We start from the raw sequence: 27,809 nt of genomic DNA, 5'->3' as shown, positions 1-27,809 counted from the left end.
TATAACAAGTATTTATTTATGTTTTCTTGAAGAATAGGTTCTAAGGATTTGTATATAGAAACTATGTATATATATATAACTATCTTCCTTCGCATATTTTATGACGTTTTTTGTTTTGATTTTGCGTTACATAATGCAAATTTTCGGTGCCATAACAATGCAAATTTTCCATACTCAAGCCCTATACCTTTCGTCAAAAAATCATCAATTATTGCACTACAAAAAATTCAATAACTTTAGATCCGCTTAACTTCAAAAGCCGAATGACCCCTCGTTTTTTAAGTCAAGTCAAGCTCTATACAATGATATAAATTACATATGTTTATTTGAATAATAAAAAAATCGTCAAGAATGGCTACAATAGAATCAGATTTTAAGTTTAATTTTATATAGCTAGATATTCCTTACATTTTAAGAAATAACACTGATAATAATATAGAAATTGAGATCATTTACTTAACTACTTTAGTACATGTATAACTAGAGATATAACAAATAATACAAAATATCAACTAGTTTTGTAGCTACTTAGAGAATATTGGTTTCATGTCCAGGGAACTACACCATCTACTACATTGCTGTAGACTTATTGTTTATGAATGTTATAGAATTTTTTATTTTTATGTTTAACAACAGAAATATATACAGTTAAGGATAAATAACTCATACATAAAATGAATATAAATACAATAAAGAAAAAAATAATTTGTCACAGTTTTAAAGAATTTAGCAAAGCCAATTTATGGCAAACCGCAAGAATAACTAAGTATTTAATATTAACATAGCATGATTTACCAGCTATATATAAACTAATTTTTATTTGACAAAAACAAATGGGTTATTATGTGCCTTGACTAACTTGAATAACTTTTTAAAAGGTTTTGCATTATCAAACGAGTTATAAAAAAGCCCATTAGAAAATACACCTACTAAAAAACATTGCTCAGTGGAATATATACTATGGAGCTTATAGAGTAGTCGAGGCAAAAAATGGCGACATATCGGAATTAATACTCAAAAAATACACAAAACTAAGGCTGGTGAATGAAGGACCAAGGAGTTGCATGAAAGCAGACCTTGACTAAAAATTTTATTTAGGCATTTTTACTTTTCGCTTTACTTTTTTTAGTCATTTTAAAATTATCTTTACAGATCTATTTTATTATTGATGGAACTTTGTTTACACGAAAAAAGTTCCCAAATTTACAAATGTTTATCTTAGGAAAATGATGAAAATCTGTTCGTGCCGACAACTGATTTCCTTTTCCTTGGTGTAATTTGTTTAGTAATTTGTCAACACGTGAAGTAGTTACTTATCCTGAACAGTCTTATTAAACAAATGCTATAAAATTTAAACTAATACCACGTGATCAGAGTTTCTGTTTAAAAACTAAGGGCAGCCATTTTAATAGATTTTTTTGTTGACGGGTGAAAATTTAGAGTTTGTCGGAAACTCGCATGGCTCGCTAATTTCTGCGGCCTCTTTGATGTAAAACAATAGGTTGCACGTCCATCTCTTATAGTTCCATGGTAATAGATAGTGAGTGTCATAACCCCAACACCACCTTCCCTTCTCGCTGGCTCCAATACTATATATCACTAATATGAAAATGAAAATGTATAGGCAATGTATAATAAAATCCAATTTTAGGAATGTTACTTATCTGGGATAATTTTTCCTATGTTGCTATTTTAGGCCTTTGAAATAGGGTTGTTAACCGAAAGGTTTCAAAGATTTCTGTAAAAAAATCTTTCAAAAGGGTATATACAATTACTAATTGTAATACTATATTATTTGCGAAAGTTACTTTGACAAATTTTAATGCTTCTATATATTCGTTACGAATAAAAATAAATACTAATTGTCAATTAGTATTTATTTTTATTCGTAACGAATATATAGAAGCATTAAAATATGTCAAAGTAACTTTCGCAAATAATACTTCTGAAAATTAGACTTTCGCAAGTTGCTATTTCAAATAATGCTCTTCCAAAAGTTTCACTTTCGGAAGTAGCACTTGAGAAATGAGCGCTTTTAATAACTACGTTTCGAAATCTATAAAGGAAGTTTATTCGCCTAACTGCAAGAAATGTGAAAATAAAATATCTGTATATATCAAACTGTTTGTAATGAAACTTTATCTTCAGTATAGCAACATATTAAATTTTTACTAGTTTGTTTTTTCAAATAATGACCAAAAAATTTATTTCGAAAGGAAAATTTTCGATAAATCCACTTGAAGAACGGTCACTTACGGAAGAAAACTTGAAATTCGTCATAAAAACAAGATTAAAATGTTCCATTTAAAAAAATCCGTTCAATGAACTAAGTAATTAAAAGCTCATTACTCATAAGTGTCAATTATCGCGCATGCAAATTTTTATGAAGTAAAAAACTGATATTATTTTTTAACTAAGTCCTTTCGGTAGGTTTCAAAAATCTTCTTTCGAAATGAATCGATTAGCAAGTTTCTTTTCGCTTGTGATTCTTGCGAAAATTTTATTTTTCGTATATTGCTTTACCAGCGGCGTGGGCAGGATTTTTTTGATGTTTCAGATATGACACTTTTAGGCATCGTGCGAATGTTGTTAAGTCAAATTAATTAATTAAGTCAAAAAAATTAATTAATTAAGTCAAAAAAAATAATTAATTAAGTCAAAAAAAAATCAAAAATGTTGTTAAGTCAAATGAAAATGTTTCTCAAAAAAATTGCGGTGATTGGAGCGTGAGAACAAAAATACCCCCAACAAGTTGGCTTTCCCAACCCCGAATTAAACGTTAAATTAAACTGCAGAATGTTAATTAAACGTTCAAAGGGTGCCTTTTTTAGATTCCGTGCCCATTGGGTGTTTATAAACAGTTGCAACAACCGCATTGGTAGTTGTCTCAGAGCTGGGACAAAATTCTAATAATCAAAGTTGATTTAATACGTTACGAATTTGATTTGATGTGCCCCTATGAACCATATTTGGGACATTCAACCGCCACAATAATGTGCCATCGTGTGTGAAATATTCATGGCTTCATAGGTTATTCAGTTTTTAGTACTGAAGCTTGTTTTAATCGACTAATTTTAGTTACACTAAAAAGTTAGTCGACTAAATTTAGTTGCGCTAAAAAGTTAGTCGACTAAATTTAGTTAGACTAAAAAGTTAGTCGACTAAATTTAGTTACGCTAAAAAGTTAGTCGACTAATTTGTTAACGCTAAAAAGTTAGTCGACTAATTTTAATTAGACTAAAAAGTTAGTCCACTAAATTTAGTTAGACTAAAAAGTTAGTCGACTAATTAATTTACGCTAAAAAGTTAGCCGACTAGTTTTAGTTAGACTAAAAAGTTAGTCGACTAAATTTTGTTAGACTAAAAAGTTAGTCGACTAAATTTAGTTACGCTAAAAAGTTAGTCGACTAAATTTAGTTAGACTAAAAAGTTGGTCGACTAATTTTAGTTAGACTAAAAAGTTAGTCGACTAAATTTAGTGAGACTAAAAAGTTAGTCGACTAATTTTAGTTAGACTAAAAAGTTAGTTGGGTAATTTTAGTTACGGTTTTTTTAGTTAAGTTAGTTACAATTTTTAGTTTTGGTCACAACACTATCCAGAATCTTAATTTGCCATTTACTTTGATGGTTAGACTAATGTATTAAATTTTTTTTGCCGACCTAATGCCAACCTTTAAAAGATTGAGGTCGACAAATTATTGCCGACCTCATTTTTACCTAATTCCGAGGGTTGATGATATATATATATATATATATATATATATATATATATATATATATATATATATATATATATATATATATATATATATATATATTTATACTCCTAGTCGGCGTTAACGGGGAGGTTTTTTTTGTTTCCGTTATGTTTGTTTTTTTAACTTTTCGTATACTATTTTTATCATACTTATATATTTTTTAAAATTTTCATTTTATTTCTATTTTTATTTATACATATTACAAAACGATTTTACAAAAAAACGAACACTTACGGGGACATTAGCATTATCGGGGACATTTTAGTGCACCCGTTAATTTTTTGTCCCTATATGCTTTGTTTTATTTTAAAAAAAATATGTCCCCGTAGGCAACTTTTATAGAAAACGAAAAGTACATACATCAACTATTAAATAGCCTTACTCGCAGCGGAGTGCTGCTACGTTAACTGAGGGTTTGGTTTGAGTCAGCATTAAGGCCAGCCTTAGGGTTAGGGTTACGGCAAGGTTTAAATATGGTTATATTACTGCAATTAATCGTTTTTGTAAATAGATGAAAATAAAAATGAAATATAATATACAATAAATAAATAAAAATAACAAAAATAAATATAAAAAACATATTCTTATAATAAGAAAATAAATTTAAATGTGTATAAATAAAAATATGATTAAATTAAAAAATAATTCTATTTATAATAACAATAGTATAGAAAAAGGAAAAAAAATAACAGAACGGGTTCTGTTGTTTTTTGTTCCCGTTCTGTTGTTTTTTTTCCTTTTTCAATACTATTGTTATTATAAATAGAATTATTTTTTAATTTAATCATATTTTTATTTATACATATTTAAATTTATTTTTTATATATACACTCCTATAGGAGTGTGTGTGTGTGTGTGTGTGTGTGTGTGTGTGTGTGTGTGTGTGTGTGTGTGTGTATATATATATATATACACATATATATAAATGTATTGCTTTTTTTTTGTTGCTTTGTTCAAGGAATTGCTTTTATTTTTTTCTTTTAAGTTCTTTTTTTTTTTGAATTTATTTTTTAACTAACTTTTTTTTAAAAATAGTAAGACAAATTTAAGGAACAATTTATTCTTTTTTTCTTTATAGATGGTTTTCTATCACGTGACGTTAAAATTCGCAGCCGCCATACTGTATGGCAAATAAAGTAAACAAAGCGAGCGTTTATTAGCATAACGCATTTAATAACAATTATTTAAATAACATATCTTGTTATAGATAGATTTTTTAAGGTTATTTTTGAGTTAAATAATGTAGAATTTCATTCTCTATCTTACGATGTAATTAACTTATTTTTGCTTAAAATAAAACTCTATTAAATAATTTGTTTTCATAAAGTACTCGGCGCTGATTTACATCTCTACCCCCCTATTTTTATTTTTGATTATTATAGAGAATTTTATCCTGATTAAGAATCGTACAAAAACATAGACCTGAAAACCAAAGGAAAGTTCTCTAATTTAATGTTGAAGTGTCAAAAAAATATACCAAAAACGCTAATATTCGCTATCTTTTTTGAAACTCGACTAAGTTAATAATTAAGGCGTTAAATATGAAATTAATCATTAAAAAAACTTTACAGCTCGGTTTTTATTTCGCTAAAATATTTTATGGAGAAATTTGTTGTGTATTTTCTTTTTGTTTTAGTATTTTTTTCTTGAAAAAACTTCGAATTTCAATCAGTTTTTTATTTTATTTTCAGATTATATACATATTTTTTTAAATATATCAATGATTTTAGATAGACAAATGTTACTATATACAAAAATAATAATCAAACGGGATATTCATCTACGACTTGGTTCCAAAAGTGAAAATAGAAGTGTTCTTTAAAAAGTTGCGCCCACATAAATTCTGACAAATAATCGGGAATCTTTTCTCGATTTGTGGGCCCAAACATAGCTTTAAATTTGGCTTTGCTTCTTTGCCACATTGCCTCAACCCTGTTTGTTGTAACATTTGTTGCGGGATCAACAAAATATAAAGTATGGCTTACTGTACCATGTTGAAAACCTTGCGCTGCTAAACCTCGGTATGCTGCCCACATATCACTCCATATTTCAGTTCCAGGACGAATCCATTGTATAATGATGGGTAATAAGGTTGTTGCATTGCGGTGCGCTACAGGAATGAGTAACCCTTCTTTAGTCGCTATATCGTACGCAGCAAAAATCCATTGATCTTCTACAATTCTACCTCGGTTGTATTTCCTTCTGGAAAAAAGTGATTCATCTAATTCCACTATTGAACCTGGCCCTCCTAATTGCACACGGTTGTTAAGGAAATAAGTAACGACAATATCTCTGCAAAATTGATAGTAAGTATACCAAACTCCCTGCACCACCGGATGCACTCGTTATTATTGTTTTTAAACCTGCGACTACTTTCCGGTAAATTAAGGCTATCAAACTCAATAATAGTCGGTCGTCTAGCATTCGCCATTTTAATTTTAAAACAGAAATACAGAAACATTTCTTATAGAGAGAGTCTTTTATAATTACACTTTGTTTTTTGCACATTTTTTGCATCGGAATTTTCATGAATAGGGGAGAGTGGGGTAATGGCGAACGCGGGGTAACTCCGAACATGGTCAAAACAGCATTGTAAAAAAATAAATTCGACAATTTTTTTTTACCTGCTGAGAAGGGATCCTATGCTCAGTTCCAGACGTGCAGTAGTGTAATGAAGCTGCGGATGTTGTTCACTATAATTTGATTTTAAATTTTTCTGATAATTTTATGCAACTTTTTTCTTGAGTAACACTCTGTTGTAGCTTCTATGGAAATAAAGTCACTCCTTTTTTTTGTTTTTGTTGCATAATATAGTTTTTAGACTTAGTTATTACAATTAGCTTTTTATTCGCTATTACACAACAGTGCTTGTGATTGCCCCCCAATGTGTTCGGAATTACCCCACGTAGGCAGGGTAATTCCGAACACCAATGGTTTTATTTCTGGCATAAATTTTTATTTTATAATAAGATTTTTAAAAATTCCTTTTGAGGGTTTGTGACTGAGTAGTTAAACTAATTGATAAGCAATAAATATGATCAATTTTGTATAACTGGTGTCTTTAATTCGCATTCCCGCTTAGGTGTTCGCCAATACCCCACTCTCCCCTACTTTCAGAATTTTCATGAGTATTTTAATTACTTTCAAACTACAGAAACCAGGCGGCGTAATTAAATAGTGAAATTTTAAAGTGTTATAAAAAAAGATGGCGAATATTTCCGTTTTTTTTTTTGAGGAGGAGGGGGTAGAAATTTAAATTAGCGCTAAGTACTCAAAAGTAGACTAAATTATTTGTGTTTTACATTTTTAAGATCTTCTGTTAAGTATTATAATACACAAAATTCATTTTTTTATATATATATTTTTGTCAATTGCTAACTAGAATAACTCAGATACAGTGAACACATTTTGGTTGTTTTAGCATGTTAAATAAGTTATTAAATTTTATTAATATTTTAAAATGCTATGTATATAAATAATATGCTAAATTACTTATTAATCTGCTTTAGTATTTTAAAAGTATTTAATAATAACTAATAACAATAATAATTGGCAACAAGCGAAACCACAAACTTAGAAGAATGTGTCATTTTAGAGGCAATCATGCAAAAAACGTAAACAAGTTGCAGAGATTCCAAATGATTATAATTTTATTATAAACTTCAAATTGTTGAAAATATATGTGTATCTTTTTGCTGTCATGTCAAAAATGTTTTTCATAAATCATAGAATTTTTATTGACAAATTAACTTATCACATGGGTAAATAGTACTAGTAAATATGTAGTAGATCTATAAGTATTAAAACATTTTCAAGAAATATATGTATCCATTCAAGCAATAATGTTTAGAAGATCTATTTTATTTTATTGATAAGCGTGCAATGAGTTTCTCAGAAGAGGTGATAAAATTCTGGCATATTATGTTACTTGTAAAGACCTATATATGTACAATACATTTGTTTCTAATATTTATGCCATATTTATTATTTATAAGTAAACCAGCTTTATATGACATCACCAACCCAGATTGGGTTCCTAGTTTATTGTTGTCTGCATCAGAAAGGCAAGATAAAGAGACAGGCAACTCCACTCTACCCAAAACTTCATTAACTGCAAGGTACATGCTTTATAGATTAGTGGATTAAAATGGTGTTGCGTACCTATAGTAAAGCATTACATTGTTATTATAAAAAATTACACAGTCAATTTCAAAAATATTTTATACTAATTTAAAGTGAATAAGGTAATGCTTTATTGTCGACTGTTTAACTTCAACATTGACATGCCTTAACTCACAGGTTTATGTTATTTTCAGATATTCTCATGCGCAAAATAGAGCTGAAAAAAAACAAAACAAGTAAGCTGCTACATTTTGCAGAGGGAGCTGCCAGTGAAACAACTAGTGAGGTTTCAATCAGCAACCCAATTGCAAAACCTAAAATATGCACTTTTTTGTTGAAAGGTTCTGTTGATAGTAAGCAAAGTAATGAAATCGAATTCCTTACGATTGATGATGGTCTCTCAGTACAAAATAATGAAAGCGAATTCCTGACAAAAGATTATAGACAAGTTCTAGGTGAGAACATTAAGTTGAAGGAAAAGCTCTTGTTGTTTCAAATAACAATTGAATCTTTTACCGATGATGAAAAAGTTCTTTATTACACAGGCTTGCTCTGTAGCAAAGTGTTATTGGCTGTGTTTCAGCATGTCGAAGTATATATTTTATTAACAGCGGGTTTGCGACTATCTAAGTTCCAAAAAGTGATTCTTGTGCTTATGAAGCTGTGTCTTGGAACCCCATTACAAGACTTAGCATTTCAGTTAGACATTTCCTATTCTGTTGCATTAAAAACTTTCTAGAGTATTTTGCATATATTATATGTTCATATGAAACCTCTGATTTTCTAGCCAGAAAGAAAAGAATTACAACAATCCATGCCATTATCGTTTAGACAACACTTTGGGCTTAAGATAGCTGTCATCATAGACTGTTTTGAAATTTATATTGAAAGACCTTCAAATCTTATGGTCAGAGCATAAATATAGACATAGACATAGAGCAACTATAAAAGTCATAACACTGTAAAAAATTTGATCGGCATTGTTCCACAAGGCGCTATTTCTTACATTTCCCAAGGATGGGGTGGGAGAACTAGTGATAAACTTATCACCAACCAATGTGGGCTCCTTGAGAAGCTCAACCCTGAGAATGCAGTGCTTGCTGACCAAGGTTTTAACATAGCTGACTGTTGGTTTTATGTATGCTGAGGTTAAAATTCCAGCCTTAAAAAGAGGAAAAAAGCAGCTATCAGCTGTTGATGTTGAAAATGCTAGAAAAATTGCCCATTTGAGGGTCAATGTAGAGAGAGTGATTGGGCTAGCAAGAAACAAACACACTATATTAAAGGAAATTTTACCAGTTGACTTTTTAATGTGCAAGGCAGACAATATAACAACTGTGGAAACAGTTACAGTGCACTTACCAATTGTTGCAAACCAATCATACCTTTTGATTAATACGGAGATTATGTAAAACAATTTAAATATGTAAATTGTAAGTAAACTATATTATATTATTTAAAAATATAACAAGGGTGACATAAATATATATAAATATATATATATATATATATATATATATATATATATATATATTAATGTTAGTCTAATCTTTTATGAGTCACTTACTTTTGGCTGACCCAACTGTCTTTTTATAATGTGGCAAATTATGGCACTTGGGGCAACGTCATGCTCCCTTAGGTGGAGACTTAATGTTAACACACTAATAGTAAATCATTTGCAATTGCAGCTTGCATGATCACATCCAATATAATTATACAAATAATCATAAAACGCTTGACATAAACAAAATAATTTGATGTTGCAATCAGTGTCCATTGAAACGGAAATAGCGGCTACACCTACTGATGTAGTAGAAATAGCGGCTTTAACTACTGATGTACTAGAAATAGTGGCTTCACCGACTGGTGACTAAAAATATCTGCTTCAACTACTGATGTACTAGAAAAAGCTGCTTCAACTTCTAATGTAGTAGTATTAACTTTTTTGAGTAAGGAAAGTTGCACTCTCGAATGAATGGGTCCAACTATTTCTGGTAGAATTGCCTTTTCAAAGAATAGTTGTGATTTAAGCAAAATTTCATTCCAGAAGACCTTTAAATTAGTTTCATTTATTTTGAAAATATAAATAACAAAATAAAAAAAAATTTATAAATTAAATTATACTCAACAGGGTATATTCTTTCCAAGTGAGAATTTGCTTTGGTCCAAACAAAGTAATCACAAAACTTTACTTTACACACAAACATTTGTGTTTGAAACTGGTAATAATGTGCATGAGATTTTTTCAAATGCGGTTTGCCATAAACTTTCTCCAGTGATGACCTTTTGTCTAAGCAACCCTGAATATCTATATCTCGAAGACAAAATGGGCATTTTATTTCTGGAGCTCCTGATTTGTGCTGACACCCCCAGTCTGTAGCGGCTATTTTAAACTTAAGTAATGAAGGATAACATATAGATTTTACAGTGCTAATTGATGGTTTTAATTACAAAGTAATGCATGCTTTCTTCATATTTGAAGAAGTTATTCTGCCTGCATGGAGTCTAAACCACATATGGCTCGTAGCTTGACTCCTAGTCTGCTCTTTTACAAGTTGACACGATTTCTTAGTTGTAAGCAGTATGTTACTAGTTAGAATTTGAGTACACAGCTAATCTATTTCCTCAAGTGTTGCTGACATGCCTCGGCCTTTCTGTAGATCTACACAAACCCAGGGGTACAAGGAAGATAAAAACATAGGAATGTAAGTTTCAACAAAGTTAGGTACTATTGACAGTATACTTGGTTTAGCGCCAGTGTTATACAATTTTTGAAAAAGATTGTTCATTTCCATAGCGTTGGGAGGTTCTACAAACGAAAGAGGCTGCAAATAATATTGTTTAACAGGTGTCTGGGATAACTTATTATCAAGATTCCTTTTCATCGTTGTTGCCGATTTAAAATCAATATCTTTTAGCCTGGAATATGTTACTTCCTTAACATTTGTTGGTAGCATCCAGTATGCTGCTTATTCAGAAACAGTTCGGCTCTTTTCTAAGTGCACAGAAGCATCTATTGCAAAAAGCGTGGCACTGACTGAAAAAAATTTAAATATAATATGTAGCAGGACTTTTAAGTACTTTTAGAAAGCAATCTTTTTTTTTAAGTATATATAAGGAACGTAATAAGGTACAAAATAAACATCTCTGTGATATTGATGTTCCTTATTAATTTTCTTGTATGTTTCAACAACACATATATTTAGGCTCATCCAAAAATAAATTAATTGTAGGAATACAATATCTGCTAAGCATATGTGCATACTTTAATTGTTGCTATTGCTAATTCCTACCTTGGTTATAACAACGACACAGTTATTCACAACATAGCTTGATAAATCTGACGAACTGGTAGTATGCATTTAGAGATTTATAAGATTTTAATTCATCCATTTTATAAGCACTTTTTGTGTAGATGCAATAGTATACAATGTCTGGATACTCCACAGAAGAAAGTGATTTAGGATTTGTGTCCCATTCGCTAAATTTCAATTTATACAGGTCTACCCCACTAACAAGCTGTAATTTTGCAACATACCGAATTGTAGCAGCACACTGTAATGTTTGAGCATATTCCTCCATTTTTACAACAATCTATACAGTTAAACACCTATTGTTGAAATAAAAAAATATATATATAATATTACGGATTTGGAAAAATTAGACAACTTGCTGAAGATCCTTTTTTGTGGAGAATTTCATGGACATTTACTTCTAATTTTAAGCTTTTGGCGGTTTATCTGCTCCCACCTTGATATCTTATAAGCTTGTTGTTATTGTAATGGTTCCTATAGAAAGAAAAAAAGTTAGACTTTAGTTGAGTTTTTGAAACAAATTTTTTTTAATAATAATGAAATTTTATTGTACACAATTAAACAATCCGAAAAAAAATTGATTATATATATTTTTAAATATGCTGTGTAAATTTAAGCATATTTTCAATGTGTTTTTATTGAAAAACTTTGTTTTGAGAAAACGCAAAAATGAAAGCATAAGTAATTAATGTCACAAAAACTCAACTTCCTTTTCGAATGGAAGAATCTTCTTCTTCTTTGGCTGACTTAAATCAACTAACCCTTTCTTGACTGCTTTTAGGATTTTTCTATCATTCTAAACTTTGAGTAAAAACTTTGCTTGAACTGTTTTCGTTTTCAGACATCAAAAATAGTTTAAGATGCATCAAAGAATTCAATGAAATAAGACAAAAATGCACAAGCTAACTTCAGTGTTGCAAATTAATACATGTAGAAAAATTAAAAACCCAGGTAAATAATGTAATGTAAACTTTGCTTACTAATCCATGAAATAAAATCAATTTTTTAGGTGATAAACGTTATTTTTATCTGCATTTCACAATTTTACACGATTCGCGGTGCTCTGAAAATACATGAATACCATTTTATTACTGTTATAAGGTTTTACAACTCTATTCCATGATGAATAGTCTTTTTTCCAATTTTTTCCATTTCTTTAAGCAGCACAAGCCATAAATAATACTGCAACAGTTTCATATGATTTTAGAAATGTTTATTTGGTGGCACAAGATCAACATACAACATACATGTAATCTCATAAAAGTCCTTGAAATGTTACAATTTATTTCATAAATTTTTTGATTTGCTTCATATCATCTACTTCCTATTTATTTTAAAGCCAATGAAAACTTTAATATCGAACTTTAATCAAATGCGAATGCACTTTTTGCTGCAGGATTTAATGTAAAGAGCAGCTATATTTTAAACACACTGCTTTTAACTTTAAAGTAAAGCTTATCAACAGCAACCATGCGAGGAGTGAAATTGTAAAATTTTCCTATATTTCTGAGGCAAGTGCACTACCACTGCGCCATGGCTGCTCAATAAAAAGCCTATGTTTTATGAAAAACATTCTGGAATGTCAGCTAAAGGTAAACATAAATTTTGAACAATTTTAAGTTTGTGGTATTTTAATTTATAGTATAATTGTAATCATTCAGGTCTTCTACAAATTTTTTGTATATTTTTTTGCATGAGTGTTAACTGCCTCTAAAATGGCACATTCTTCTAAGTTTGTGGTTTTGCTTGCTTTTTTTGGTTCTTTTGCTTTTTTGGGTTTTGCTTGTATTGTTTTATTGTTTAAAATATTAAACACTTTTAGATACTACAATAGAATAAACAAATCAGCATATTATTTATACACAGAGAAATTAAAAATATTAAAACAATTTAATATTTTATTTAGCATACTTAAACAACCAAACTATGTTTACTGTACTATGAGTTATGTAAGTTAATTGAAAACAAAAATTTAATAAAATGCCTTCGAATATATAAAATAAGGTTTTTAAAATGTTAACACAAATAAATGTAATTACTGTCTTGGATTTAAGTTTGAGAATGTTTCAGATTATATTATTTATAATTTACTTAGTTGCTAAGGTTAATCAAGGTTCTTACTAGTAAAACTGAGGCTAAAAGTAAGAATTTTAAGGAGATTTACGGAGATATTTTCCTAATATTTAAGGAGATTTGGTCGCAAACGACAATTTTTTGAAAGAAAAAGTAAGGAGAATTAAAGAAAAAAAACAAAACAGAATCATATATAAACAGAGAAATTATTATAAATAAATATATTACTTTATATATATACATATATATATATATATATATATATATATATATATATATATATATATATATATATATATATAATAAAAATATAGGTTTGCAAACTATCAAAGAAATATATATTTCCTTCTTAATTAATAAGTATGATCCATAAACTTTAATAAAATTTCCTATATGATTAAAAAAAGAAAAGGAGAAATTAAGGAGAGCAGTCAAATTTTAATTTTTTTAAAGGTTATTTAAGGACATTTAAGGAGGTTTTTATTTTTCAAGGATATTTAAGTTTTTTAAGGAACCCTGTTAATTACCTTGTTTGACAGTGTTTAGAAACCAAGTTATTCAATATTGAGTTTTAGTTTGAACAAAAAAAAATTAATAACGTCATGAGAAAGAGAATTAAATTCTATATAAATTTAATCAAAATAATAAGCTTGTTTTATCACAGCTGGAGCACTAATTCGTACAAATTTATGATCAATTTCTTAAATAATAATAAAATTTTTTTTTTGTTAATACTAAAATTTATTTATATAGAAAGCATATATATACCATATAGGTATATATATAGCAGAAAAAAAGAAAAGAAAAATCAAACTTATTTTTATTTTCTTAACTATTTACCATAATAATATGAAAGTGTAAAATGAATAAAATCTCTCAAAAATATAAAAAAAAAGAAGGATTAAGTTATATAATTAAAAACAGTACTCAATTTAAAATTTTGTTTGTATATATATATATATATATATATATATATATATATATATATATATATATATATATATATATATATATATATATATATATATATATTTGCAATAAAGCTGTTGTAAATCCAGAAGATATTAATCTATCAAGAAGTAGGGGAGACCGGGGCTAGTTGCAACAAAATTTAAAAAACTGCATTTATCTCCTTAAACTTTAATATTTTTGAAATTTTTTTTTCAGGGTTATAAAATAGATCTTAGTGACATGTTAATCCAACATTGATAAATATAATATAAAACTTAGTTATTCCGCAATAGTGAAACAAAAATGAAAAAAAAAATGTTGCAACTTACCCTGCGTCGGGGCAAGTTGCAACAGTGAACGGGGCAAGTTGCAACACATTACTTTAAAAGAATAAGCCTTGTAGAGTTCACAGAAAAATTACTAGTCAATCTGTAATTTCTATTTGGCAACAAAAATTTTATAATTACAATAAAAGAAAGTAGTATTTTCCTTGAGTTGCAATACATTTATTATGCTAGACTTCACATATACCTGACTTGTTTAGTAATCTAAAAACTGTTTTTGAAAAAAAAAATTTCTCTTGGTCAAATAAACAACAATTAAGTTTAAAAAAAGACAAGAGGAGTATTTAGGATATTAAGTTCTGTTTTTTTCTGTTTTTAGGATATAAAAACACAATAACATTTTGTTTAAAAAACAATTTTTTTAATGCAAAAAATTACATTAATTCCATTTTAATTCACCTTTAATGTTTTTCTTTTTGATTGTTGATGTGGAAGTATTAGACTTTCTCTTTTTAGAACTAACTTCTTTTTCAGCCATAAGTCGTTGTTTTACTGGAGTATCTGTAAGAATTTCTGCATACTTTCTCTTTGATCTAGTGAGTATTTCTTTCCTAGGTTGTGCTTTTGGCAGAGGTCTTACATTCTCTGGGGAAAATTCTAATGATGTCAGAGATGGAATTGCATCTGAGATTGAAGTTGATATACTAATATCAATACCTGCTTTAGATTGAGTTTCTGGACGATCAGTAACAAATGATGGAGCAAAATCTGCATCTGAAAATATATCCTTATCATATGGGAATATTCCTGCCACTCTAAAACCAGATGTTATGTTTTGCTGTGTAAGAGAATGCTGTAAGGCTATTTTTGCAATTCCTGGCAAATCATATATACTCATTGTTTTTCCTGGCCATTGTTTCATCCATGAGTCTTGTGCATTAGCTACGCATTTTTTGAATGGTCCGAATACAGATCTATCTAAAGGTTGCAACTTATGTGAGCAATGAGGAGGGAAGGAAAGCAAAACTATACCATTATCTTTACACAATGTTATTAATTGAACAGATAAATGAGACTGATGGTTGTCTAAAAGTAATAGCACAGGACTTTCTTTTGTGGGCTTGACATGCCGAATAAAGTGGTTTAAGTAAGTAACAAAGCACTCTTCATTCATCCACCCTGACCCATTCGAAGCACCAATGCATTCATTTGGTCCATCACGAATAAAGTGATCAAAAAATTTCTTTCTCGGAAATAGAAACATTGGAGGCACACTATTGCCACATGCATTCACAGCTAACACCATTGTCACTAGTGTCCCCCGTTCTTGAGATGTTAATGCTCCAACTTGTTTAATACCTTTACGAGCAATTACCTTATTTGGTTTTTGCACAGTAGTGATACCAGTCTCATCAACATTGTAAATATTAGATGCAGAAAAATGATTTCTATCTAAAACATCTGATAATTTTTGAAAAAATACACCTACATTAGCACGATTAAAACTAGTTGCTCGTGCAAGACTTGTTGCTTCTGGAGTTCTAATAGACAATCCTGAATGTCGATTTAAAAACCCTCTCATCCAGTCAGGACCAGCCATTGAAAGTTTTAACCAAGATTTTGGAAAATTAAGGTTATACTTTATAGCACATTCAAATGCAAGTTTTCGTGCTTCATAAGGTGATAATCCAAAATAAATATCAAAAGCTGTTGATATATATAAAACAATAGCTTTTTCTTGTTCTAAATTGAAAACTTGGCGTGATTTTTTATAACCAGGAATAGGTAGCGGCATTCCCATATTAATAGCTTTTTTTACTTTATTTATGTAACGAAAAAGAGTTGAGTAGTGGATTCCATACTTTTTTGCTGATGCTCTAATCGATATTTCTTTTCCATCAATAACATGGTTTGCTGCCTCTATTACCACTGCTGTTGGATAAAGTCCTTTTTCAGTTTTTCTCTTATAAGTTCTCATTTACAATTTTTACTTAAGCACAAAATAACAGTTTAATCAAATAACAATAAAATAAAAAAACATTAAAGTCATTTTACACAACTTAACCTACATCATAATTTATTTATATATGAATGATTAATGTATCTTTGCATATATGTATACATGTATATATATATATATATATATATATATATATATATATATATATATATATATATATATATATATATATATATAGTATATATATAAATTTAAAACAAAATTTTATGATAAAAATAAGTTTAAAAAAAATAAATAAATAAATAAAAATAAATAAATAAAAGCTTATATAAGTTGTATATGTAAATAATATATATGAAACGTATTTATATATATATATTTATGTATTATATATTATGTATATATATATATATATATATATATATATATATATATATATATATATATATATATATATATATATATACATGTATGTAATATGTATATTAAACATAATATACATATAAAATACATGTATATATACATAATATGTAATGCATAAATATATATACATATATATACATATGCTTTATATATATTATATACATTTACAATTTATTTAAACTTGTCTTCATCATAAAATTTTTGTTTTCGTTTATATTTGTTTCCGCTGTTACATAAAAAAAGCGTCCATTATTTTAGAAAAAACTAGTTAAGTGCGTAAAATCAACAAATCCCGCAGCTAATTTATGATTCTACTTACCCCAAGCAATTTGATGCAACTTACCCCATAGGCATCATTATCACTCAAATCATTGTATATAATTATTTTTATTAAAAAAAAATTTTTTCTTTTGACTTATCGTGTTTGAAAAAGATTTTTTTAACTTACCATAACTTTATTATGGTCATATACCTCTAAGTTTAAAGTAAAACCCAAAAAAACTTCAAAAATGAAATTTTGAATTTTATATCGAAAAAAAAAAAACATCAATAACTTTTGAAATTTTTATTGAATAACTGTAAGTTTTTTACAGCTGACGCGTTAAAGTTATAGTTATATTATTTAAGAAAAATTTAGGAAAAATATACAAAAACCATTCTTTAAACCGCATTGTTGCAACTTACCCCTGTTGCAACTAGCCCCGGTCTCCCCTACAGTCAATAGAAAAAGATTCAAGAAGATTGAGATATTAGAAGATTAGCTTAGGCAAGAAATTATAACTACTCTGAAGGTAAAAAAGCTATGTGTTAATCTTGATGGAAAAAGGATAAAACAGATTAAAGAAGATCTAAAAATAACTGTTTCTGTAAAAAGAATTGCGGTCAGTGTTACATCCCCTGAAATGAATGACACAAATGACATACTGCTAAGTGTCGTTCAGACACCAAGTTCTAAAGGTAATGACCAGGTTAAAGCAATTTTGAATCTGCTAAAATACTATGACATTGCAGATCAAAAATTTGTTGTTTGCTGTGATACTACTGCATCCAATACTGGAATACACTCTGGAGCTGTTGTTATCCTTAGCTCCATTCTTAATATTCCACTTATATGGTTTCTCTGTACAACATAAAACACTTTATGGAGGCTTTGACTGGAGAGAAGACAAAGGGCCCAAGAAAAGTGGTGTATGTCAAACTCCAGAAAAATTGATGTTTTTTCAAGAAAGAGGTTGACAAGATGATAGATCTGGTTAGATATGATTAGAGTCAGCTTCAGGTTGAGTCACCCCTTCATGGAAGTGCAACTGTCTGGTATTTACCTTAGTTTCTTAAGTTGTATTTGGCTGCAAGATTCACCTTCAAATGATCAATGCTTTTTGCATCAAAGAAAAATATCCCAATCTTGGTTCAGCATTGGTTGCTTATATGCAAAAACATAACTTGTACTTGAGTGAGCAGTTGGTGCTGCTATCTCTGGCTGATGAAGATGTAGAGCAGGAAGTGAAAAAAGAGATGTTGGATAGATCAGTTCAGTATGATGTTCCCGACAAGTTTAAGATTGAAAAACCTGAGCTACCAATCATATTGGAGTCCATCATATTGAGCTTTGGGAACTGGTAGATCCAGAAAATGGCTTCTGTTAAAAATTGCAGAAGTCCCTGATGGTGAAGTAGAGCTGTGGAGGATGGATAAAACCTTAAAGTCATTAGATTTATTCAAAATATTTGTTAAAAACTTGACTTGCATCAACGATTGTGCTGAAAGAAACACACATCTCATTCAGGCCTTTGTAGGTGGATATAAATCTGACAATATGCAACAAAACTCAATGCTGGTGGCCAAGGACAAAAGAAGCTTAAAAAAGAACTTTCCAAGTCCCAATTAAAAAGATATTATTTATTATTCTTGAAATACATATTTTTTGACACATTTCTGTATTTTTATTAAAAAAATATGTAAAACTTCAGTTTTTTACAAAAAATGGAGTTTTACATATTGCTGAAACTGACAATATCTTTTTATATATATTTGCAATCTGGGGACACTAGAGAATGGGAAAAAATTGCGTGCACATAGAAATTAAAAAAAAAGTGCAAATTTGAAAAACCCTATATATATATATATATATATACATGCATACAAATATATATATACATATATACATACATAAGCCTTGCTGATAAACTTCATGAGTCTTATTTATATGCCGAGGCAACAAAACCTGCTGTAATCTGCGATTGTGAGACATTTTTCAATAATAAACTTTCTAATGTTATTTGGTGTCCAAAAGATTACTCAATTTACCGCAAAGACTGTACTAAAATTGGCGGAGGAGACACAATTTACTGTAGAAATGACATTAAAGTAGAACAAGTACAGATTAAGCAAACAGATTCTGATACTGATACCACCTGTGTTGATATGACTTTTGAATCTCAGAAAATCCATCTAATAACTTGCTATCGCCCACCTTTTTATACAATAACTGATGTTGCTTATCTTGAATTTATGATTTCAATTATTTAAAATTTGTGTTACTCGGTGTCTCAGATTATTATTGTTCGTGACTTCAACTTACCTAAAGTGGATTGGCCAAGCTATGTTTCACCAAACTAAAAGTGTCATTGTATATTCTTAAATTTGGTAAACGAACTCGGTTTCTAATTCATTAAAGAACCCATGCGTAATAAGAATTTTCTTGATCTTGTATTTTGAATAACATTTCTTTTACATTATATCTGTTGAGTGTCCTTTTAGCACTAGCATAGTGCTAAAAGGACACTCAACCATAATACAGTCCAATTTTCTACAAATATAAACAATTTCAACCAGTGTAAAAATAAACCAGAATCTTTCTAGGACTTTCCTAACGCTAATTTTTTAGGCCTTGAGTTATATTTATCAAAAATAAATTGGGATTTCGAGTTTTCTTGTGCCTGTACAATTGAGGATTACTGGAGCATTTTTCTAAGGCTTTTTGGTACAGGTATTAATGAATTTGTAATCAGGAAAAAGTATTATAACAAAACGAGTAATCACTATCCAAAATACATTAACAAAATCTTAAGCCGCAAAGCATTTTTATGGAAAAGATGGACAAATAACAAAACCATTTATAACAAATCAGCCAACAAACAGTATGCCAGGAATTGCAAACAAATCTTATCTAATTACCAATTGAAAATTGAATTAAACCTAGTAGACAGAAATAACATTAGCAAGTTTTATAAATATGTTAATAATAAAATGAATATCATTATTACGCACCACCATCTAATAGAAAAAAATAACAATAACAAGGTCACTTCCAGTAGAAATTGCTTATGAGTATAATAATCACTTTGGAAGTTTTACGGACGATAATAGCAATTCTCCTAATAATGTCAATTATGTTTATGACCCAATAAGTATTGATACGGTTTATTTTTCCATGGAGTCAGTATAAAACCTTAATGGGGATTAATCCTAATACCTTGTTTGGTCCCAATGGTTTACCTAATGCAATTCTTAAAAAGTTAGCTCATGTTTTATGTTTTCCTCTTTCATATATTTTTGAAGCTAGTTTTATATTAAACGTTTACCTAATCAATGGCGCCAAGCTTTTGTCTCCCCAATTTTTAAAAACAGAGCTACATCGGATCCTAACAACTAAAGACCCATCTCTTTAAATTGTACTTGTTGTCGAATCATGGAAAAAATTATCAACTCACATATTGTTGAGTATTTAAATATTTATAACATAATATCTCCTAGTCAGCATGGTTTCCTCTATGTGCTTGAATCTTTTAGAATCTACTAACGATTGGAGTATTGCACTTGACAATCATCTGATAACAGATGTTATGTATATTGACTTTCGAAAGGCGTTTGATTCCGTATCTCATTCAAAACTATTATTCAAACTTTCATTATACAATTTACGTGGTAATCATTTAAAGTGGATCACTGCATTTCTCACAGACAGATCTCAACAGGTAAAGATTAGTAGTGCTTTATCAGATCCAATTCGAATCGTTAGTGGTGTACCTCAGGGTAGTGTGCTAGGACCAACTTTGTTCTTATTATTTATAAATGACTTATCATCTGTAGTAAACATCTTGAATGTAAAATAAAACTTTTTGCTGATGATTTAAAGTTATACAGTTCGTATCGCAATATGAATCATAGCCACGATTTAACTGTTACTCTTGATAGAATAATTATTTGGTTAGATACTTGGCAATTGCCAATTGTGAGCAAGAAATGTTTTGCACACAGATTAGCACTTACTTACTTAATATTATGCATAATATTAGTTTTAATTACAAGATAGGTGATTGCATTCTAGATTGGTCATCTAACACAAAGAATCTTGGAGTAACTATGGACTCCTGCCAAAACTACAAAAAATACATTGCCACAGTCATTCATGTAGCAAATACTAGAGCATACCAAAAAAAATAGCTAATCTTAGTTGTTTAAGCTATTATAGCTGCTTGGTTTGAATTCTCTGGAGCTCAGACGTTGAAAACATGATTTAGTTATATGTTTTAAAATTATGCATAATTTGGTTTGCATAGATAAAAGTTTATTTTTCAAAATTACCAATAAATATACCTGTGGTCATACTTATAAGATTCGTAAGCAACAATATCAACTCTACATTCGCGAATATTGTTTTTCTCAACGAGTTGTCTGACATCAGAAGCTGTAAATGCAGATAACATTTGTATTTTTAAAAATAAAATAAAATCAGGCAATTTCAATAAACACTCTGTCTATAAAGTAAATGAATGAATCAAATCTTGAATGTTTGTATTATAAACTATATTTGTTCAATATGTACATTGGTTTTATACATATTTAGGGGGATATTGTCAGTGTCCATTTATTGGACCTGTATGTCTATTAAAACATGTAATTTTTAAACTTGTACTAATAAATCTTTATCGATTTATCTATACATATAAATTTTCATTTTTTATGCATAAAAAATAATGGCAAAATAGGAAAAATTTCAGAACTTAAGCAAAAGATTATACTTTATTATCTAGTTGGACCACCCTTTCCATTAAGAACCACCTGCAGATGTCAAGGCATCAATTCTACCAGAGCTTTCTATTTCTTGGAGTTATTTTCTCCTATGTTTTGACCATTGCTATTTTTCATAGATCATTAAGACCATATTTTAAATATCCGGAAAACTGTTTGGGTAAAATATCCGGAATACATTTTTCCCTTAATTTTGCTTTTAGCTGAATTGTTTCTAATTTTTTTTTAAACTTTTCCGAGTAATGAGTGAAAAAGCTTAAAAAACAAATATACTACAAAAATATATACCTAAACTTGTATGTATGGAAAATAATTTTGATATCTGGAAAAACTAAAAGTTGAGAAAAATATCCGGAATTCTGTAAATATCCAGAAAAAGATAACCCCTAATTTTTAAATCATTTTGTTTTCTAGATTTGCTAATTTATTATTTATTACATATTGAATTTTTTTTGCGATGGTTATACTCTACAGCGATTGGTCTAATCACTTTCAATGTTTTCAGCAACTGCATGCCCATAATAGTAATGATGTTATTTACATTCAGTCAAAAGAATTTGTATGTAGTATCACAATTTTTTGGTAATTATTAGCAGAAATTTAATGTTAACCCGTCATAATATCCAGATCAGGCCGCAGCCACATAATATCCAGGTCACAGGTCGCAGCCATATTTCTAATGACTATAAATTACTAAGTATTAAAACTTTGAGAAAAAAAAATTTTTTAAGAACTTTTGAAAAATGCTTTGATAAGCAGGATGATTGCTTTTAATTTAATATATTGCTAGTTAACCAAAGTGATTTTTCAAAAGCTACTTAAAAAAACCACCAGGTGATTTTTTGTGTTATCCCAAAATAAGTTGACAAGTTGAGCAAGTAGAAGCAAAGAAACAGGTAACAAAAGAAATAAAAAAAATAACTGTAAAGAACATTAACACTGGAAGCAACAAGACTCAAATAAATAATAAATCTTGCAACAAACGCAAAGTTTATTATCAAGTGCCAAGTGATTAGTAAGCATGTTAGGGCTGTAATAATTAGTGCTGTTTATATTACAAAATTATATTAAATATGTCATAATTAGTGCTGTTTAAATGACATAATATTTAGTACTGTTTACATTACATAGTATTTGGTACTGTTTACATAACATAATATTTAGTGCTGTTTACATTACATAATAACTAGTACTTTTTTACTTTTCTTAAATATAAATGATTACTTTAGTGTAAAAAGTTCATATTGATAGATAAATGAATGCTAAAATAACTATATTAAAAGAGAAAAATATATCTTTTCAAAAAATGGTTTTGTACAAAATATGGTGCTCCAACTGTATTGTTACTAATTGTTATACCATTTTATTATTTTAACTGTATTTTTACTAATATAACTGTATTGTTACTAATTGTTATACCATTTTATTATATCATAGTTATTAATTATTATACCATTTCATTGCTATTATTTGTTATGATATTGGTTTTAAATTCAATTTACACAATGTTCGTGTGGATATATTTATATTATTTTAAATTTAAAATTAAAAATAAATAAATACCTCTTGAGCATAAAAAAAAAACTTCCAATTATTTGATTCTTTTGGACTGAAAGCAATATTATGTATACATGCAGCTTTCATGATAGAAATAATTTCTTCATGTGAGGGACAAACAGAAAACTCTTTTTCAAAATTTTCACTGAAATTAAAAATAGACTCAAATAATGCCTAAAACATATAAATTGTTTAAAGAGGAATAGACATGTAAAGTTTTAAAAATGTCCGACCAGGAGTAAATGTGACCAACTTCCAATAAATAATTTGTACCAATTTTCAATGTTTGAAGTTTTAAGCACTTTTTTTCTTAGTTCACTCCCAACAAGGCTATCCACTAAGGCAACCACTAATAAATAGAGAGTGAGGAAACAGTTGATAGAAGACTTGAAAAGTTGAAGGTTGTATGAGTCAAGAAAACATGAAAATGAAAGAGATTTGCAAAGCATTGAGGTGCAGGGAAAAAAACTAAACGAATAAAAGTTTTTAGAACATAAAGGAACAGATACAACTGAAAAAAAACAGATGCAACTTTGCTGAATGAAAAGACTTTTACTCATCAGGCTCCTTTCATTGCTCATCAAGCTCTGACCAGGATAGTATTTGTAGAAAATAGAAAGAGATGCAAACATTGTCTTCCTAGCAATGACCTTTATTTAATGGTTAGAGCTGTCAGATTTCTGAAAGTCCACTTTCTAATCACTGCACCAAAGTTAAGTAGTTACTTAGTTGCTTAGTTACTTAATAGTCAGCTTTATTTTTTGATATATATATATGTCAATTAAATAGTATCAACAAATATTTTTTAGAAAAATATTATCCAACATAATCCTCATTATAAGTTTTTTAAAATTATTAATCATTATAAGTTTTTTTAAAGTATAGTACACAATTTTAAAAAAACAATCCAAATCTCAAGATTTATAATCAAAATCTCAAAGTTTATTTTATATAACCTCACAAACCTCGGGTAAGGTATTGGTAACTTTGGGGTACACTACTTTACCTAAAAAATGTTGAGGTACACGCAGTTATTACAAAAAGTACCTACATCAAATTTTGACCACATTTTACAACAGCTTGTAAAAATAGCAGATAAAAATATGAATAATATTTAAATGAAAAATTTAAAGATTTTCACAAAACTCATGGTAGAAAAAGAATGCACCACAAAATGCTGTAGGTAGGTAAAAAAAAAGAGTTTAAAATAAAGAAAAGTTGTAATTTTCTAAGTATAAAAGGAAACATCAAATCATATGAAAACATAAATTTACATGAATTAATAATAAAAATATAATTTCTTTGCAAGATTTCATTTGTAGATTTAATGTCTTTGTATAAAAAAACTTTACACAAAAATAATCATCCCAAGATATATTAAATATTTTTAATTAACATAAAAAAATAAAAATACCGCAAATATACAGACAAATTAAAATACCTATTTAAATTAATAATTAAAATACCTATATTTTAAGCACTTCCATATTTCTTCAAATGATTTACGATCTAAAAAATCTTCTTCAGAAAGGGAGATTTTTTTATCATCTACACCCTAAATAAATATTTCTTAAATATACACAATCAATTATTTTCAAGCTAAGGTCATTTAAAAGTCAAGTAAAACCAAAAATTCCTCGACATTCTTCAATTATTTTTTATGACATGGAAACATAGTAAAAAGATAAAGATAAAAGACAAATAAAAGCGTAGAAGCATTCTGCATTTACACTCTATATTTAGATTTAAAATAAAATGAAAAAAATTGCACTTTCTGCAAAAAAAATTTAATTAATTTAAACAAAATAACTTTATTTAAAAATTCATTAAACAAAGATCAAATTTATTATTTTAGGTCACACTTTATTGCTTTAAATTTACCAATGCAGCAATATTTTGATTCAATAATAATGTCAAAAAATTTACTGCATCAAAAAAATTTTTTTTTGCATTTAATCATTAGCTTAAATTTGCTTTTAAAGAGAAAAAGTTTTGCAGTAAAAATGACATGTTGTTTTAAGTAATAATTTTAATATAACTTATTTTTCTACAGGTGCAAGAAAAGGATAATTCAATTTAGGAGGAAATCCTCATGAATAATCTGAGAAAATTTTCAAAAAATGCCTTTGCATTAATCATTTTGAAAATTCAGCCATTTTAAAGATTTAACTAATACAGAAGGAAAAACATATTTTCTACAAAAACTTCATCCACCTATCTTTGTTAGATACCTCCACCTAATGTTTTCACTAAAATTTGTTACCAAAAAAAAAGACCATGTACAAGACAAACTACATAGTTTTTCCAAACTAAAAAAATTGAAAATTAAAAATAATAAAATGTCAACATTGAAATTGAAAAAAAAAAAAGGAGACTTTCTTTAGCTTGAAAATAAAATAAAAATAATTCCTGTTTTGATTACAAAAGTGTAATCAAAAAGACAATTTTGTGCAAATGTCATTAGGTCACACAAAAACGTTTTGTGTGACCTAATGACATTTGTCTGTTGCGTAGACAAACATCCTCTACTGATAACTTTATTGTGTGAGCTCATTACTACTCATTAACTGATGCATATAAACAAGACAACAAAAACATTTTATCAATAAATTATAAAAATCATTTAAATAATTAATATTTTATCAATAATTAGAAAACTCATTTAAATAAATTATGAACTCACTAGGAGGTCAGCAACTAGAACATTTTTTTGCAAAACAGATGTCTCAGAACTGTAGGCTGAAAAAAATTACAATATTACAAAAAACCAATTCAAAAAACCAGCTTTAACCGAATACGCAGCTAATTATTTTACTCTGGAAACTTGTACACATAGTTTATTCTCGGAATAAATGTATATTCTTAAAACAAACTAATGCGCATTTCAAAATGAATTCTTTTCTCATCAATTTTTTCTTTCCACCCTTTTTATTTAATAGGATATTTAAATTGGTACTTTATCTGTTTTATTTTACCACAGCAAAGAAGGTAACACAAAAAGTATTTAAAATACCTTCTTTTTCTTTTGAAATGGAAGTCATTGATCTATTGTAAATAACTGATAGTGTATTAAACTGTTCGAATAGAAAATCCTGAATTAAAATAAGCAAATATAGTATAAAATAAATTAAAAAAAAAAAAAATTAACAATATGAACATTAGGCACAAATATAAAAATATATATTTGTATGTTTTATCAACTTATTCAAATAACACATTTAAAAAAAATACAAGAATTCTCAAATGGTAAAGAAAAAAATCACAGCAATCAGGAAAGAAGTGGTAGTATTGAAAGAATAAAACAAGAATAAAAAGACTTCTAAATTCATTAATATCAAATAATCATTTTTTATAATTAATAACCTTTATGAAAAAAACATAAATTCTAAAAATGAAACTAAAAAAATATACACTTTAAATGAAAATAATAAGGAAATGATATCAGCCTAATGTTAAAAAATATATATATATACTGATGGAGAAACATGATGTTGAAGAAAACTAATAATTAGATAAGTGTTTTTACTAATTTATTATTGCTCTGTTCTTTAAGAACATTGAGCACTCTATTTGTAGAATACACTAACATAATTTATATAATAATATATATATATATATATATATATATATATATATATATATATATATATATATATATATATATATATATATATATATATACAGTATTGGACAAAACATTTGCAACCAACATCGAACAATGCTAAAAAGTGTTCCTAATTTTACATGTCTTGAAGCGAAATGAACTATACTACCACAGCAAACAGTTCAGGAGTCTGGAGTCATAGCATGTCATGACATGAGCAATCAGCTGACAGGAGACAGCACACAGGCAGAATTTTTTTGACAAGTGCCATTTTGCAGCGGACAAAACAAGTGTAACTTTTTTGGTTTGTTTCATTTTCTTAAGTCTGGTCCATGTCAACGTCACGGAAGTTTTTTAATAATTAAAGGAAATATCCGGAAGTTTCCAGAAGCATGCAGAAGCTTCCAGAAGTTTCCAGAAGAAGCATCTGGAAGCATCCAGTAGCATCCAGAAGTATCCAAAAACATTCAGAAGCATCTAGACGCATCCAGAAGCTTCCAGAAGCATTGAAAAGAAGTATCTAGAATCTCCCAAAACAGGTTCACACAGGTTCATTTTACTATATAAGAGACATGTAAATCGACATGTAATTCAGCCAGTATATGGAAGTCAATCAGTCAGTATTATCAAGACAGTTTATCGAAGTGAGTTTTATCAAAGTGTTTTATCGAAAAACATCAATACAAGAAGTGAAATACAACAAGTGTTTCATTACACCAATACAGTCCA

General features: G+C 28.4%; 1 protein-coding gene across 2 annotated transcripts in view; it reads right to left on the bottom strand.

Annotated features, from left to right (window-relative positions):
- Positions 1-27,809, bottom strand: part of LOC101238562 (AP-4 complex subunit beta-1) — a 79,111-nt gene that overhangs the window by 7,800 nt on the left and 43,502 nt on the right. For both annotated transcript variants that reach the window (XM_065799777.1, XM_065799776.1), the window contains exons 16-19: positions 26,490-26,568; positions 26,160-26,215; positions 24,943-25,031; positions 23,483-23,621 (exon numbers count right to left, since the gene is read on the bottom strand). In XM_065799777.1, the coding sequence (XP_065655849.1) occupies positions 23,483-23,621; positions 24,943-25,031; positions 26,160-26,215; positions 26,490-26,568 (363 nt within the window). The remainder of the gene's footprint in view (positions 1-23,482; positions 23,622-24,942; positions 25,032-26,159; positions 26,216-26,489; positions 26,569-27,809) is intronic.

Source organism: Hydra vulgaris, chromosome 06 (genome assembly GCF_038396675.1).
Source record: "Hydra vulgaris chromosome 06, alternate assembly HydraT2T_AEP".
Classification (NCBI taxonomy): Eukaryota; Metazoa; Cnidaria; class Hydrozoa; order Anthoathecata; family Hydridae; genus Hydra; species Hydra vulgaris.
This window is presented reverse-complemented; position numbering and strand designations above follow the sequence as displayed.